This window comes from Ambystoma mexicanum, chromosome 4p, assembly GCF_040938575.1.
Source record: "Ambystoma mexicanum isolate Mex_15411 chromosome 4p, UKY_AmexF1_1, whole genome shotgun sequence".
Classification (NCBI taxonomy): domain Eukaryota; kingdom Metazoa; phylum Chordata; class Amphibia; order Caudata; family Ambystomatidae; genus Ambystoma; species Ambystoma mexicanum.
Window position 1 is genome coordinate 1,261,061,995 of NC_090927.1, and position 17,565 is coordinate 1,261,079,559.

A 17,565-nucleotide genomic window follows, 5' to 3' on the forward strand; every position below is an offset into this window, starting at 1 on the left:
CTGGGATCTTTTTGATCTGTTCTCCTGAGCGAGTGGAACTTTGTCCCACTCATTCATTCTTTTTGCTCCTCTGACATGGGAACTCCGTTTCACTGCTACTGTAGTTTATTTTTACTTTAATGGAGTCATGCCTTCCTCCATGTATTTCACTACAGGCATTGAGTTATGCAGCGCACAGAACCCTAGGTGCAGTGTTGCTGGTGAGTCCATTGGGCTTCCCTTTTTATTTTATTCTTTTTTCCCATGAGGACTACTGTTTTAATATGTTTATTTTAAACCAATGCAGGATGGCAACAACATACAATTCAAAAGAACACAATATTTGTCATTTAGTGACCCCTCCCTCCCCCTTAGTCTGCCAACAAGGACCAAAGTCTCACCAGTTTGTGTCCTCCGCCTCCATCTCGGCACCCTCTCCCCTCCAGAGTGCCCCCCCGACGCCTAGGACCGTCCTGACCCCCTGAGGTTTATGAGTTAGGGCCGTGAATTTCTGGTCGTATTCCAGGAATGGAGCCCAAATGTTCTGGAAACGGTGTAGAAGTCCGGCTCTGGCTGTCGTTACTTTCTCTGCGATAGTAGGATACTTTTTTATCTTAACTTTTCTTTTGTGGGATCAGCACACACCGCCTTATGTGGGGTGCTGAGGGGCTACACTGTAACTCCTTTCCCACTGCTCCTGTAACTTCCTAGTTACAGTTTTGGACAAACTTAAATCGCTGGTGGCAGTTGATACATTTGTCTACCATTTGTGTGGAAGTTACTTGCATGCTGTTTCCACAGCTGCAGTACAGCACCCTTGGTTGACCATTTTCCCAAAATGGCCCGATTAGTCAATCAGCATTTTCCGTTTGTTTGGTCCTTCTTGGCCCTACTTCTATCATTACAGGTGGGGGTGGGCCTTCTTTGAGTTTTGCTTTTGTGGGATTCTTTTGAAGCCTACCAAGGTTTCTGTGTGTCTGCTGAGGAAGGAAGTGAGGGAGGAGCCCAAACATTCACTGGCCTTTGGCTGAGGGTATGCATGGTAGAATCCAGCTGGGAGACTGGTTGTCCTACAAGGACAGCCACCCCCAAGTGATTGACAGCTCCATAGGTATTAATGAATGGGTTCCGGTATAAAAGGCATGGCTTTTGGAGCAGAAGGCTAAGTCGACCACTGGAACCGAAGATTCAAAGAAGACGCCCAGAGTCACCTGCCTCACCTCCAGCCCCCGCAAAAGCATTGCTGCTTTCCTGAACCTGTTTTTTTAATCAACAGGGAAGATCCACCAAGGATGACTTATTCCTCTGGCCTGATGGGCATAACCAACCTCATGACAAACTTAATTTTGAGCCATCCCCGACCTTCTTGGGCTTCAGAATCCAAATACTGGTGGTACCTCGACCATTGTTGAGTGCATAGTCTTATCGTGATCGAATCTCACTGGTACTTAGGTGACATCCGTGTGGACCTCCACAACCAAGAGTCCTCTCCAGAGCTCAGGACAGAGTAAACGAGAGGAATCCAACCGTCGGTGACCGTTCGCACCTGGTGCTCCTGGTTCTTCATTACATGCTCCACTTACTAGGCTAGTACTTAACTCCATTAAGGTTCACCTAGCGGCTCTATCTGCATAAACCACTTCTCCAAGCAAGATGTCCTGGTGGAAGGTCCCTGTCATTAAGGCATTCATGGAAGGAGTAAAAAGACTTTAGCCCCCCATTTCAAACCTGCCTCCAGGGTGGGACCTAAATGTTGTACTCGCAAAGCTCATAGGACCCCCCTTTTAGCCTATGCACAAATCCAGCCTTAAACACCTTACATATAAAACTGCTTTTCTGGTGGCTATCACCTCCATAAGAAGCTTTGTCAGTGCAGGACCCTTCCTTTGTTATCCATTATCCGTTGATGGAACAGCTGGCATATGTGGATAGAACGGGTGCTGTATGTGGATGGATCGGGTGCCATATGTGGATGAAACAGGTCATGTAAGTGGATGAAACGTGTGAAATAGGTGGTTGGAAAGGATGAAGTATGAAGATGTTACGGGCAAAATATGTGGACGGAGTGCATAAAACAACTTAGAATACACGGAATGGTACGGGTGAAATATGTGGATGGAGTTCATAAAACAACTTAGAATACACAAAACGGATCGGAGTAAATAGAGCGCATTTGAGTGTGTGTGGCGGACAGGAGTGCGTGTGATGTACAGGAGTGCGTGTGACGTACAGGAGTGCGTGTGACGGACAGGAGTGCATGCATGAGGCTGACAGGAGTGCATGCGTGGGGCAGACAGGAGAGCATGCATGGGGGAGACAAAAGTGCATGCGTGGGGCAGACAAAAGTGCATGCGTGGGGCAGACAAGAGTGCATGCGTGGGGCAAACTGAAGTACGTGGGGCCGACTGGAGTGCGCAGGGCAGACTGGAGCGCGCGTGGCGGACTAGAGCGCGCGGGGCGGAATGGAGTGTGTGGAGCAGACTGGGGTGCATGGAGTGGATAGGAGTGCATGTAACGGACTGGAGCGCATAGAACTGCGTGACGTATATAGTATGGTTTGGAATGCAGAGAACATTCGAAAGAGCATATAACCCATCATATCACACCACCACGCTTACTCTCTCCTTTACACCACCACTCAACTAGAACACAGAGATACTATGACACCATTCGATATAACTGTTCTCATACCAACATCCGCCGCACACTCCACATCAATCTAAGTAATCACTGCTGGTTACACACCCCCCAGCCAGGCGTTCTCCTCAGGCCTAACACAGCCACATTCGGTCTGGATAAATCCTGCCAGAACGAACACATATTCCGGATCTCTCAACCACCAGAAGCAGCTATTACACGAATACCGCACCAGCTCACACATACCCAGTGCTCACACGCACCTTTGACTCTCTCTACTCTCTCTACTGATCTGAACTTCGGTTCCCAAGGGCGTTCAACCTACCAGCGCCTTCAGACCATACCAATGGTATATAAGGCGCTATATAAATGCAAAATAACATAACATAACATAAAGACAAGTTGGTACTAAGAACACACCCTAGGTTGGGGTGGGGGGTGCTGCTGCTCGACGACAAGATGGCCGCAGCCTGAGAGAGCTCGGGCTCTTCTATCCGACTATAGAATCCTTGCCTCCCACACCTGAAAGCCTGCCTCTTGATGCCGGCTCCTGCTCACCGACCTGCGGTGCTTGACAGGTTTGAAGTTCGCAGCTCCGGGCCGCCCGTGGTAGGTGCTCGTGCCCCGATCCCATGAGCTGTATCATGAGGCCGGAGTCCCCTGCGGCGGCCGAGTCGCACCGCCTTGGTGATTGCTGGAGGGCGAGGCGTGCACCAAGCTGCCGCTTGCTGTGGTGTACCGGTCCGGAGGCTCGCCTGTTGCCTGTTGTTGGAGCCGCCCTGCTTCCCCTTTAATCTTCCTCTCCTGGGTCTGGGAGGCGTCGGGCAGCGTGGTAACTGGCTGGTGCCCGTCGATCCTGTCTCTTCGGGGCTGGGCGCGCCGTGCGGCTGTGGCCTCAGAGGTGCCCATCTCCCCGTTGCTGGGGCTCCACGCCAACGGATCCTCTCCCGTTCTGGGCCTTCTTGGGGACCGCGGTCGGGCGGGTAGGCGGTCCCCCCATGTCCGCCCCCCGTGGGACCAGTAAGACAGCGCCTTGCCTGGAGCGCTGTGCCCTGCGGTGGGCTCATGCTGCGCTGAAGGATCGGGTGACCCCACTCCCCACGGCGGTGATGGCCCCCGGGCCATGGGAGCTACGGAGGTTAGTGCACCCTACCCCCGGATGGCGCCCTTGCTGCTGCACATTGTGGGCCTCGCTCCAGTGGCGTGGTGGTGACATGACGTGGGTTGGGGAGGAGAGGAGAGGAGAGGGATCTGGCCCTCTTGTGAGCCGTGAGGTGCAGCTGTTTATTCATCCTGGAAGTGCCGTCTGGATTCCTTGGTGGATGAGTGTGGTGGATGGAACAATATTTCAGGGGTAGACTGGGGTAGACTGGCCCCAGGTGTTAACGCCCTCCAACTGGAAGGTAGTGCACTTCATCGTCCTGCAGAGAGCCCCAAGAATATGACTAGGGATCCTCTTCCTATGATTATTTGGGATCCATCGATCCAGGTCACCGAGAGTAACAGGTCCCTGTGCAGAACCCTACCCTTGCTGTGAGGGTCGACCAGTGGGATCCCCCAGCTTGGCAGTGGCATAATATTGTATACTTTGCCATCGCCCACCACCACGCTCTCCATGACCTGACGCAGGGACACAACAACGCCGGAACCCCACTTGTCTACATGTGATACTGCACTATGGTCAACCCCAAGAAACAAGGAAAACTGGACCAATTCACCAGGATGGGGCTGGCACCGTCGCCGGTGCAGCCCGTACCCTCGCAGCTGGATGTCGCGGTCCTTAACCACACCCTTTTGGCCCTCAAATCCAGCACTGACTCCCTCGGCACGAAGATCGATGCCCTCTCTAGTAAAGTGGACATATCAGCTATCCAGATCGATACATTTTGTGGAAGAATGACTGAGGCGGAGACTAGAATTAGTGAGGGAGAAGATAGTCTCGGTCCTGCATTTAGAAGTCTCACTTTCACAACAGACTGTCAAAAAAATAGCGCCAGAAATGACGACTTATAAGGCGCTTTCGGCGGAATAACTTATGCATCCTCAGGGTGCCCGAATCTACTCCCACCGGCAACATGGAGCAGTTTATTGACAAGGTGTTAATGGATGTGCCCCCTATAACTCCCGGTCTCCAAAATGTTTCAGGTGGAGAGGGCGCACCACTCCCTAGCTGCAAACCCTCCCCCCGGCCCCCCCATTACTCCTCCCCCTGGGGCCCCCAAGCGTTGCATAATCGCACAGATCGTTAATTACTGCGACAGGGAAGTCTTATTGAGAACAGCTAGAGAAAGGGGTGTGGGGGGGAACTGCGATGGCAATCCTCGACGATCTGCCGGTTTCCAGATTTCAGCCCCCAGGATCAAGAGCAAAGGAGAACCTGCCAACCGGCCAAGAATATTCTCAGTCGGAAAAATATCCAATACGCCATGATGTTTCCGGCCAAGCTCTGTGTCCAGTACATGGGGAAAGTCTCCTTCTTTACTACACCGGAGGCAGCAGAGAGATTTTCTTAGGAACTGCCAGAGTCGCGCCGTTACCCCGTTCAAGAACCATGATCTCTTACGCACCCCTCATCAGACGTAAGGCTGATTCTTGTCTCTTGCAATGCATCTAATCTGCTTTGGCCAGGGAGGCCTTGTGTCGTCAAGGATGAGACAGAGCCACTGCAGTCCGTCTGCCACCAGCGGCTCCTTGTTACTGCAGTCGATGCAGGGGTTGTTGTTTTTTTTGTTGTGTTTGGGGTTCTCACAGGTGGAGGACCCTGTCGGTATGTTTAGGGTTCTGGCATGGGTGGGTAACCGGTTTCTTGCAGGGATTGTTGGGATGTGCATTTATGTGGGCTCATGTTGGGCTTCAGCTCTGAGTGGATATCTACCTGGTTTTGCTACCATGACGGGTCTTCCCCCAGTGGGTACCTTGATTAGGTCCGGACCTTAGTGGTTCATTGTTCACAACCGGAATCACTATGGGGGGGGGGGGTGAGGATGATATTTCTATCTTAACATGGAATATACAGGGGTTTACCAATAAGAAAAAAAAAACTCATTTGGAATTATGCAAAGAATCATAATGTCAATATTCTGTGTCTTCAGTAGACACACTTACACAGAGACATTAACCCTGCGACACTGCCGGGGGGGCACAGGTACGTGTCCTTCAAAACACACTCTAGAGGGGTGGCCACCTACATACACCGCTCATTGGAATTTAAGCTGCATGAGTAAAACAGGGACTCAGAGGGCGGATTGCTTTTGCTGGCTGGGGAAGTACAGCGACTGAGAGTCCTTATTATAAATGTAAATGCCCCCAACACCGACATTCCTGAATTCTTCAGGAAATGTGCTTCCTATCTGCATAAATACCCTCACTCCGAAACAATATGGGTGGGTGATTTCAATGTTGCGCTTTTGCTAGACATGGACAGGCCCAAACGTCCCAGACTAACCTCCCCAGGAGGGCGCTTGCCTGGCTTGACATTGATCAATTCCACGCTCTACAAGACATTTGGCGGTCAATGCACCCACACAGGCGAGAATATACCTTCCATTCCGGGGTTCAAAACAGCTCTTCCAGAATTGATTGTGATGCTGTCCTCTGAACTCCTACATAGGGTTGTAGCTGCTGGGATTCTGCCCCACACCCTCTCAGATCATTCCCCTGTGTTGGTCTCATTTCAGCTCCACCCCCAACCCCCCCGGCCCCCTGGTAGTTACGCTGGCAGTTTCAGGCCTGCGCGCTCCGTGACATCTCCCTTTCGAAACGGAATCGCTCAAGATATAGACACATATTTTCAGGCTAATGTAGGGTTGGTCCCTGATAATGGGGTAATATGGGACACCGTCAAAGGTTACATCAGAGGACGCTGCATATCACGGGAGGGTGGCGTCCTAAGAGCGCTGCGCACCTCAATGTCCAGACTGGAGCAGGATATTAAAGAGCTAGAGCGGCAACAGGGCGCCAACGACTCGCCCGTCCTTCAACAACTACTCAGAGAGAAGAGAGCGTCCATGCTTTCTTTCATGGAAAGGGAGGAGAGGTTTCTTGGGGATCCCATTGCTGCTGCTCCGTATTGGGAAGGGGACTGCCCTAGCCATACACTGGCCTGTGCTATTAAGTGGGAGCGCCAATTGGAAGCTATCTCCAAAATTACCACCCTGTCAGGAGTGAAGACTCGGGACTCTGGGGCGATAAATGGGGCCTTCCGTGGATATTTTGAGGAGTTGTATACCACTAAATCCTGTGCTGGGCATGACTACATAGTGCAATATCTCTACCAGGTGGCCTTGGGCTGTTTGGATGCCGATACGGAGGGTGGGCTGAATGTGCCTCCCTGCGACGAAGAAATCTTAGCTGCAATCCGCTCGCTCCTGGGAGGGAAAGCCCCACAACTGGACGGTATTACTGCAGAATTATACAAAGTATATAGCGATCTCGTAATCTTTCTCGGCCGGGGTTCTGCCTGAGTCCGCTAGAACAGCGTTGGTCACTGTCGTCCTAAAACCTGGTAAAGACCCCAGTAACTGCTCTTCCTATCGTCCACTGTCTTTGATAAACACAGACAATAGGATCCTTGCGAAAATCCTTGCTCACTGACTGCTTCCCCATATGCCAGCACTGGTCCTTCCCGACCAGGCTGGATTTATACCCGGCATGTCGACCCAAATGCTTATGCATAATGTTAACACGGAAATCCCCCTGGCCATAGCAGCTTTAGAAGCCGAGAAGGATTTTGATTCTATAGAATGGCCCTTCATGTTTGAAGTCCTTTGCAGATCTGGACTGGGCTTGGGATACCTGTAATGGATTAGACTGCTTTTCACTGCACTAAGGGCGGCAGTATATACCAACTGGCAATAGTCGGAATATATGTTCGCGTTCGGTGGGACAAGGCAAGGGTGCCAGCTATTTCCTACTCTGTTCACACTGGCTATGGAACCGATCGCCTGTTTCATCAGGGAATACCATTCACATCGTGGCATCAGGATACACTCACACATCTCCATTCTCTCCCTATACGCGGACAATATGTTGCTTTATATAAAACACCCACGTGACAATCTGCAACCATTACTACAAGCCATTATCCACTTTGGCGACCTGTCAGGTCTCAGAATAAATTGGTCTAAATCCAAACTAATGCCATTGACACAGGCAGCGTCACAGGGGGACATATTTGGGGATTTCAAATGGTGTCCGCATGATATACAGGGTTTTAGGGTTCCAGGTGTCCCGATTCCCTAGCACCCTATACTCCGAGAACCATCTGAAAACTTTAGAACATCTAGAGGAAGGGTTGAGGGGTGGATTCTGCTCCCATTGTCCCAAGCTGCCAGGATTTCATTGGCCAAAATGGTTCTCCTTCCCAAATTATTATACATTTTCAACAGCGTTCCCATCTGGTCCCCTGACAGATTTTAGTCTAGACTTCGGTCCCTGCTGATTCGCTTGGTGTGGGCAGGCAGACAAGCTCGAGGCTTGTACGGCACGCTGTGCCTGCCATATGCGGAGGGCGGCCTGGGGTATCCCGACATGTATCACTACTTTCTTGTGGCCAGATACAATATTCAATATGGTGGTGGAGCCCCTCCATGGCTCTGCCTCATAACACAATTGAGAAGGTGATGTTGTCCTCGTATGACCGCAGGGGATTGGTGTGGGGGGACCTCACCCGACACCCTGTTGTGAAATACACCTGGTAGAAAACACTTGCAAAGCTTGGGAACACCTGGACCGTGTGGTGGATGTGGCTGTCTGTTTCACCCCTGTCCTCCCTATGTATGTGGTGAGGGGGATCCCGATCACACAAGAGGGAGTCTTCCGCCAACACTTTGAGCGCCTTGTGGTTAACACAGTTGGAGATCTCATAGTGGAGCGCCATTTTATTACCTGGGATACCTTGAAAGGGAGAGGTGATTGGAATGCTATTACAATGCTGTTATATTATCGTCTACGATCAATGTTTCAATCCAAATGGCCCGATTATCCCCGTGCACCGCCCCCCTAACCACTCCTTCCATATGTTTCACAATCTGGGCCGGCTATGAAGCCGTTTCCTCTGTATACAAAATCATACGTTCCCTGACAACCCGCCATTTACATAATTATCGAGTTCAGTGGGAATTAGCTTTGGGTAAAACGCTGTCAGATTCTCAATGGAAACTTATCTACATGCATACAAAGGGCTTCTCCCTGAATAATCGTTTACGCCTGGTACATTTTAAATTCTTACACCAGGTACATTACTCTCCGGCAAGACTACACTGTTTGTACCCAGACAGATCTTCCTCATGCTATAGATGCAACATGGAGTGTGCAGATTATTTCCATGTGGTTTGGGCATACCCCAGTGTCCAACAGTTCTGGAAGGCGGTTGAAACAGCAATAGTTGCAATGTTACCTGCCCCATGGGAGTACCCACCCGAGTTGTGGCTATTGGCCATGATGGAGGACGGCCCCTGGATTGAGAGGAGGTTCCTTGGCATGGCCTCAGTAGTGGCCAGGTCGCTTATCGCCAGATCCTGGGTTGGGCTAAGTGCTCAGAGCTTCTCGGCCTGGCTGAATGGCTTGAACGTGTTGGAACAGAGAGAAACTATGTATGCAATGTCGCTACCAGCTAACAGCAGGATTCTGGATTATTGGGCCCCCCTTCAAGCCCTATAGATCTGGGATCAATGTGACTGCTGTCTCTCCTTGACTGAACTTGTATCACCCTTCCTGATGGTCCACTAATTACTGGAACCGGCTAAACGTAGTGAATAGCTCTACTGAACCCCTGATATGGTCCGATTTCCTTTAGCACTGATTGCTGGTATCTTTTTGACTTTAGTATATGCACCCGTGGTTGTAGCCTGCTGAATTCACCATTTTAGGGAGTTTGGTGATGGGGGGGGTGTCATGCGGGCTTTGTGGTCCCGGGGTGGGAACTCGTTCTTGCTATTTTTTTGTTGATAAAACTAATACAAACATGTTTAATTACAAAAAAGCACACCCTAGGTTTTCACCCAAGTTCATATCTAAGTTCCATGTCAACCAGTCCATTGAACTACAAGCTATCTTTCAAAACCCTTCAAGCTCAGCTGACAAAAAAACAACATACACTAGATGTAAGGAGGGTCGTTCTTCACTATGTAAACAAAACAAAACCGCTGCAACAAACAGACCAACTGTTTGTCTCCATTGCACCTGGCAGGGAAGGGGGTCCTGTTTCAAAAAACGCCATCTCCAGATGGATAGTGAAATGCATACAACTCTGCTACTCCCTATCAAACAAGACTCTGCTTTTCATACCAAGAGCTCACTCTACAAGGGTACAAGAAATAGTCTGGCTTTTATTGCAAAAGCCCCACTGGACGCCATTTGCAAAGCAGCAACATGGAGCTCCATACATACTTTTACTCAGCACTACTGCATTGACACACATTCTAAAGCATATTCACAGGTGGGACAAGCGGTGCTAAAACATCTATTTGCCGCTGTACTTTCTCACAACCCACCACCTTCTACAGACACTGCTCACTAATCTATGAATAGCATGTGATTTAAGTAGATCCACAAGCCTCAGAAGGGTTGCATTACTCACTGTAATCGTATTTCTGATGCTTGTATCTGCTTAGATTCACATGCACCCACCCTTCTTCCCCTGTGGAAGAGAGAGGATGAATTTCATCCTAAAATGTGTGCATATGTTCAGTTAAGTATGTACAAGACAGTATTTGTTATTTTTCAAAATGTTAAATGATAATTGATCCTAGAATGCTGGGTTATCAGATCTCAAATGAGCAACTATATGCTCACTTGTGTATCTATAAATAGAAGATGTCTTTGTTTTTCAAACACTTGGGAGTGGCATCTCGTACATAATGTTTGTTCAAGACCTGATGCTGCAAAATACAGCAACATGATTTTCATTGGGCTGTTTCTCAAGTCAGTGACGGTTGTTGAGTTCCCCTAAACCCAACTGAGCACATTTTATTATAAAATAACAAGAGCCATACACATTAAGTTTAAAGAAATTGGTAACCATGGCTTGTTAAAGTTTGAAAGTTGAAATGTTGGCATGCGATGCGGCTATTTGCGCACTGTAAAATAATTTAATTAAGCAGTTTTACATTTTTGTTTCTACATTTGTGATGTAGGTTATTCAAGTGCCTCAAGGAAAATACAAAGTTATACCGACAGAGAGAACAAAAGTTGGTCCTTATCCAGTGTCTCTTATTCCAGGACAGTTCCAGGAATACTACAAAAGGTACTTAATTGTTAAAGTGTGTATTTGTATGCATCTTATGCACGTTAATTGCTACACTTCGAGTCTGAACTGTTATGGACTGTTAGACACGTTGTACGATTTAGAATGTATCGGGCCTCCTTGTTCTGAAAACGTTCTCTCACATCTTCATGGTAATTTCATAACTTTTATAAATGTTGAGGCATCCAAGTGCTAAAATTGTAAGACAGAATTGAGTGATGACTATAATTGAAGGAGCAGAATTAAACCAAAGGAGTCCTGATATCGTTTTGTGAAAATACGATAGTTTTTCAGCAAGTTTGAGGAGGTTCTTGTCCAATGTTTTGCTGTATGAAACAAGAATAGGCAGCCATTGGCCTGCACTTGCTAGATCTTATAAATGAATACTCCATTGTGCACCAGTCATCGAGATAAGGGGATTCTCCAAGGCGCATAGCCTTGCAAATGCTGTAGCCTACTTAATCGGCTGCATGGGCATTAAAACCGAGCAAGATGAAGGCAGAAAAGTGTGATGTGAGGAAGTAGTTGTATATTGTTTTTTATTTTTCTTCTTTTGGTGAGTTTTAACACCTCCCCTAAGGCACCTGTCTCAAAATGCTGCATAGAAAGAAGATTTGAGGAAGAAAAATTTGGGAAAAGTGCTACCTGAACTTCGATGTCATTACTTCACTTGCTGAGGCACATCTGAGGGGCATGAATTGCAGTAGACACCATGCCTTCTTGCATTTTCTGCAGTAGTTTGTTTGCAGTCAAGTGTGTTAACATGCCCATGGGTGGATGGTCCCACAACTAGGGAAGGGACTTATTGTAATGAATATCCGTGATTAGCTCTTTAATGGATTAACAGAATGATGGATGGCAGGGCTGTAGACAATTATTACTCATGAGAAGGTGAGAGCGAAAAATCCTCTGAACTGGCATTTGTGTGTGAAACGCTTCTCCTCAGAAGGTGGAAAGAGTGACGAGTACTGTGATGAAACTGAAGTATTCATCCCTTCTTCCCAGGACAAGTGGCACCTCACTGGGAGTGACTCCCCTCTAAGTGGACAAGGCAAGGACTCCCATTTCCATAAAGAACTCCCCTGAATGAAGACAGTATCTGCTTACATGGGAATTGAGAAACATACTTGTATCACTATATTTCCTATAACAAGTAGTGACATTGTAGCCTTACCGTTGGCTTTCGACCATGGTGGAGCGTATTCCGAATACAAGGAGTAACGACACGCCCCCTTGCCTGAAACATAAAAGGACGAAGAACCCAGAGAGGGAGAGCGAGAGAATCCAGTGCAGAGGCGAGCCTCTTAAAGGCATGGTCCAATAAAAAATATTTATTGTCCCTACGGGTCGGCCATTTTTTTTTAAGCCTAAGTGGCATGATTTTAGAAAACTTTCCTATGGACCTTACCCGAGTTTTCGTCCATTAAACGCAAGCGAAAACATGCACCAGGGAGCCGCCATTTTGTGATAATCCTATCACTTGCCGCATCGCCCTGGCTGACCTGCTTCTGCGGCACTAAATCAATTCCCCCGCCCCTGAGCCTGACATTATCAAAACATTCATATTCCCCGCTTCTCTCCGTGACGTTACTGTGCTGCGTAGGCAAACGTGCCCAGTCGTCTTCTACGCGACTCCACACAGAACCCGGAAACCAACACAGACCATCTCACAACACAGCGCGCCACAATTCGGAATATGAAACTGTACTTTAAAATCAAACAGCAACACGGTACATTCGGTAAAGTACATTTATTTGACATTAAATGTTTAGAGAATATTCAGCAATTGCCGTATGAACTCCGAAAGCCATTTATTTTCTTTTATCTGTATCCGCCATTGTACACAGGGTGTTGCTTTTCGTTAAAAGAAGCACTTTGGAAGCACGGTGAACCACAAGGCTGTTCCATCAACTCGGCACTAGTCCATCGTAAAGGTTGATATGTTGCTTCTAGCCACTAGTACAGCGTAAGGGCATGTGGGCCCTTGGCGATCGTCCCATAAAATTGTCAGTGTGCTCCAGTTGTTCACACAAAGCTGCAGGTGTCTACTGTAAAAGCCATCTGCTGGTGTCTCAAACCGATGGCAGTAGCAGAAGGGGAGCAAATACCTGTTATGAAAACAAAAAAATTATAATTAGTCTCGCCAGCCGATCTTCATTAATATTACTCATTTTATTTATTACAGCTGATCAGAAACTATTTGCTTGCAAGGATAGTTCAATGGAGTATGTTCGGCTCTAAAATCAATGCGAAAAGTAACGAAATAAATCGAGGCCAACACACAATGATAAACGACAGTTAGTCTACATGCGTGAAGAATGATATGATATGGCATTTGTAACGCGCCTATACTCAAGTGTTTCAAGGCGCGACGAGGCAGGTGGGGAACAAGGGCAGACAGACAACGATCCTACTAGGCCAGGTGTCTTTCTGATCGCGCATGGGGAAGGGGGGAGGGGGTTAAAAGTGCTGTACATGGTTAGTTGAATACAAATTAAATAATAGGGCCAGCTGGTGGCACGTGCAAGGTAAATGCCGGGAGAAGGGGCTGAAGGATACAGAGACAGTCCCGTAGTGCAGGTAGGCAGTGCAGGGAAAAGTGGCTCGGCCAAGGACCGAGATCGGTGAGACCAGTGGACCTGCATGCCCATGTGCCCACTACGAACACGTTTTCCTTGCTTTTCCTAGGTCTTCATTCATTCATTTATTCATGCATCCATTCATTAAATCTTCATTCCGGTATAAAAGCGTGTAAAGATTTACTTACATTATATTTGAAATTTCCATTGTGTCTCTTCGTAATGCAATCTGTAATACGGACCGTGCTCTTGACAACGATTTTTCGTATACTGAACTAAAATGAAACTCGGTCTAGTTTCTGAATTTTCTGCCTTATCGTCTCTTACGTTATTGCGCACCCCCTTCTAATGTAGTTCTTTCGGCATGGTCCCTGTCTCAAGGTAAAAAAACAATAGACCCTTATACTTCCAGTGCGACTTGTGGGCCTCATCTGGGCACGAGCTGAAAATCAAAGCCGCTGTCCTTCGAAATCTTCATTTGCAACATCACGTGGTATATGCATCTGTGAGAACTTGAAGTTTAGAATCCCTCTATGTAGTGCGGCTCAATGTGCAAATGCGAACTGGCTTCTCTCCCAAATGCCACGGCCATCTTGGCGCGTTCTAAGTGCCCCAATTTTGTCCCCATTGTCTGCGAGCTTTGCAGCCCAAATTGAGACATTTCATTTTTGGCGGAAGGTCAGGGAAAGTATAAAGAACCACAGGAGTTGAGTTAAAAGTGAGATTTATTGTTTGTTTGTTTGATTTATCATTTGCAATACGCAAGCCTCCCCTCCGTTAACAGTGCGCAACAGTGCGCAGCATTTACATTTACATGAGATGAGACATGAGAAAAATATATACATACACATATATGAGGTGAATATAGAGAATTCAAAGATGACACCCAGCTTGTTCGCCACCCATGATGGTGAAGGTAGGGGTTAGGGTTACAGGTACACTGTACAATAACATTTATTTACAAAAAGACAATCGTATTGCAATTATTTAAACCGGGATTTGTACTTCACAACCAGCTGTGCTTTGGGTGGGCATGGCACAGTCGCAATGTTCGGTGGCAATGGATCACTGCTCTGCACAGAAACGTCCAAAATTCCATATCTGTGCTTCTCTAACACAGCAACAATAAGGCCTTTCACAAAGTCGAACTGCATTTCTTCATAGACTGGTTTTATCACCCATTGCTTACTTCGTTTTGAAAACACCTTAGTGTAGCGAGGCATCCTTACTTTACCCCTAGTCCTAGATTGTTCACGTCCGACATTGCTCTTATGGGCCAAGACCGCTAGTAGAGTGCGATGTTTCATGCCCCGAAAGCTAAAATGCAAACGCTTTGGCCTGTACTTTAGGCACATATTGTGGAACACCTCCAAATCTCCTGTGTGACAGAATTCTGTCAGTCCTCTCAAATCTCTTGATAGAGTTTTGTCGAAAACAATCTTCTCAATGGCTTTGTGTGTTGGTGAAGATGGAATCAACCACTTCTTCTTCCGTGCCTCCTCTGGGGACAATGGGCCATGTTCACATTGGTGGAAATGTTGATTTGCTGTCCAGCGGTGAACGTTGGTACAGTAGTGCATCAGTGACTGCCATTTTTCAAGTAGTATTTCCACTGACCCTTCACAAGTTTATGAGCTCCACCAAAGATGGTTGGTGATAGAATGGGACCACTGCAAAATACTTTCAAAACCTTTTTTTTTTTCCAGCAGCCGAGATTTTCTTACTGATTGATTTAGCAAGATGCCATACGTCAAATTGATGATTAATAAGCGGGAGCTGCTTTCTCATTGTCTTGGCAATTGAAACGTGTCTGTCCTGGCTATGAGGTCGATGTGCATTCCCCTTGATTGTAGATATTCCACTGATTTTATAAATCCTAGTTTCTCCATGGCCACTGACGATGTACATTGTGTTACCTACACAACCACCGAACTCACAATTTTCTTACTATCCATGTCCTGAAAGTGGTAGGTGCAGTACTTGGCAGAAAATCCAGGGCTGTCGCACTGTCCATCGCCGGCTAGCCTGAATCGTTTGCCTTCGAATGTACTTTAGAGACAATTGTTCAATTTTCCAAGCATCACTAATGGCCGGAAACAGATAATCACGTTGGTATATGTAGTACAGCGCTTTAGAAATGAAATGGAGTCCCACAAACTGAAAGAAAGCCTCTAACTTTCTAAAACTGGAGCCACTAAAAAGTGATGCAGCTGCACACAGTAGATTGCCTGCTGGCAGTTTCCCCAGCATCGGTTGTGCAGACCATGAGAACCTATGATTTAATCTACAGGTGGCATTTATTTTGACGTTACTGCCTTTTATTTGACGAGCCACATTAATCAATGGCTTCCCACATACTTTCCCTCTAATGGAATGCACACATTTCAGCATACTTATAATTTCCATCAAACAACTGTTGAATACAATGTATTTGCTCTCTTTCATTAGACTGTCTTCCTGCGTCAACGTTGTTTCGGCCTGTGACGTTGTGGAGATTTCAACACATTGGAAAGTAATATTGCTGATATCAAGTTCTGATGCGTCTATGGATGCTGCGGCTGGTTCATTCTCTGTCATTTCGACATCTATTACTTCAACATTGATGGGAGAACACAACAATGTCGACAGGTTTTTGGGTGGCAAATTTTTGGCGGGTGTAGATTGTGTGAATTGATCTGCAACTACTTCAGAGCTATCTTCAATACATTCAATAACATCTTCTTGTGGTGGTGCGGTCGAACTGTAGCTATGGTCCAATGCAACTTTGCTGTAGTCTCCAAACACAGTTAATTCATGTTCTGGCCATTGGACATGAGCATCTCGAGCCTGAACACGCCTCGCCTCAATTAATAGTTCCTCCATAGTGTACGTGGTCTGGCAAGCAACATCTCTCATTCGCTTCACTGTCTGTGTATGTATAGTTCTGACACCCACGGGTAACTGGAGGAGAGATTGGAAAAGGGATGTTCAGTTTAAACACAAGATAAAGTATAGTCCAATTGACTGGACAAAAAACATAAAATAGTCCCCAGCACAAACATTTTTTTAAAGTTATGAACTGTTTGTAACTAACCTTTTTTTGTTTTTTTTTCTTTGCAACTTTTTTGACTCGACCTTCAACATCTGCACGCTGTAGCTCCGAGTTTCCGCATGTCCTCCCTTCCTCTTGCGCTGCAACAACTATATTTTCTGTATCTGCATAGACAGCACGGAATGAGACTCCATCGTCTCCCTGTAACATAGTACTTTCATTACTATGTATCAAAATATTGTTAGCATAAAACACACTTGAGGAAGAACACACGGGTACATCTCAATAGCCAAACACGATTTAAACATTGTGTGCAACAATCAAACGACAAGTATTCGACCAGTGATGATCTATTTCGATGGAGCTGTCAGTATCCATACCTCTGGCTCTGCATAGGCTGCCATGAATGATTGTATTGGAGAGGAGGCATCCGCATCTCCCTGAAACACAGTACTTGCATTAGTATGCTTTTCAATATTGGAAACATAACACACACTTGGGGTCGACGGCACAGGTACATATAAAGAGATAACCACAAATGATGCATTGTCTAAAACAATCAAGGAAAATTTAAGTATGCAGATTTCATCGATTTATTTCTCCGATTCCTCTACATCTGCATCATCTAAATGGGATGTTGTGATTGTAGTGGAAGCTCCGTCGTCTCGCTGAAACACAGTACTTGCATTAGTATGGTTTTCAATATTGGAAACATAACACACACTTGGGGTCGAATGCACAGGTACATATAGAGAGATAACCACAAATGATGCATTGTCTAAAAGAATCAAGGAAAATCTAAATATGATCACATTTCATCGACTTATTTTTCCGATTTATTTACATCTGCATCATCTAAATTGGATGTTATGATTGTAGTGGAAGCTTCGTCGTCTCCCTGAAACACAGCACTTGTGTTAATAGGGAAGAAAGTATAGCAAATGGAATCACGTTATATGATCACGCATGATGGAGCTGTCAGTATCCATACCTCGTGCTGCTGAAGAATATCTATGGATGTTGCAAATGTAGTGCGCACTTCCGAAAGCTGTTGCGCCGATTCGTATACGCATGGTCCCGCTTCCACTTCCCCT

At 46.8% G+C, this 17,565-nt stretch overlaps 1 protein-coding gene across 4 annotated transcripts in view; it reads left to right on the forward strand.

Moving 5' to 3' along the window:
- The window catches only part of PHF10 (PHD finger protein 10), an 815,357-nt gene that overhangs the window by 360,985 nt on the left and 436,807 nt on the right, over positions 1 to 17,565 (forward strand). For all 4 annotated transcript variants that reach the window (XM_069606947.1, XM_069606949.1, XM_069606948.1 and 1 more), the window contains exon 7: positions 10,752 to 10,861. In XM_069606947.1, the coding sequence (XP_069463048.1) occupies positions 10,752 to 10,861 (110 nt within the window). The remainder of the gene's footprint in view (positions 1 to 10,751; positions 10,862 to 17,565) is intronic.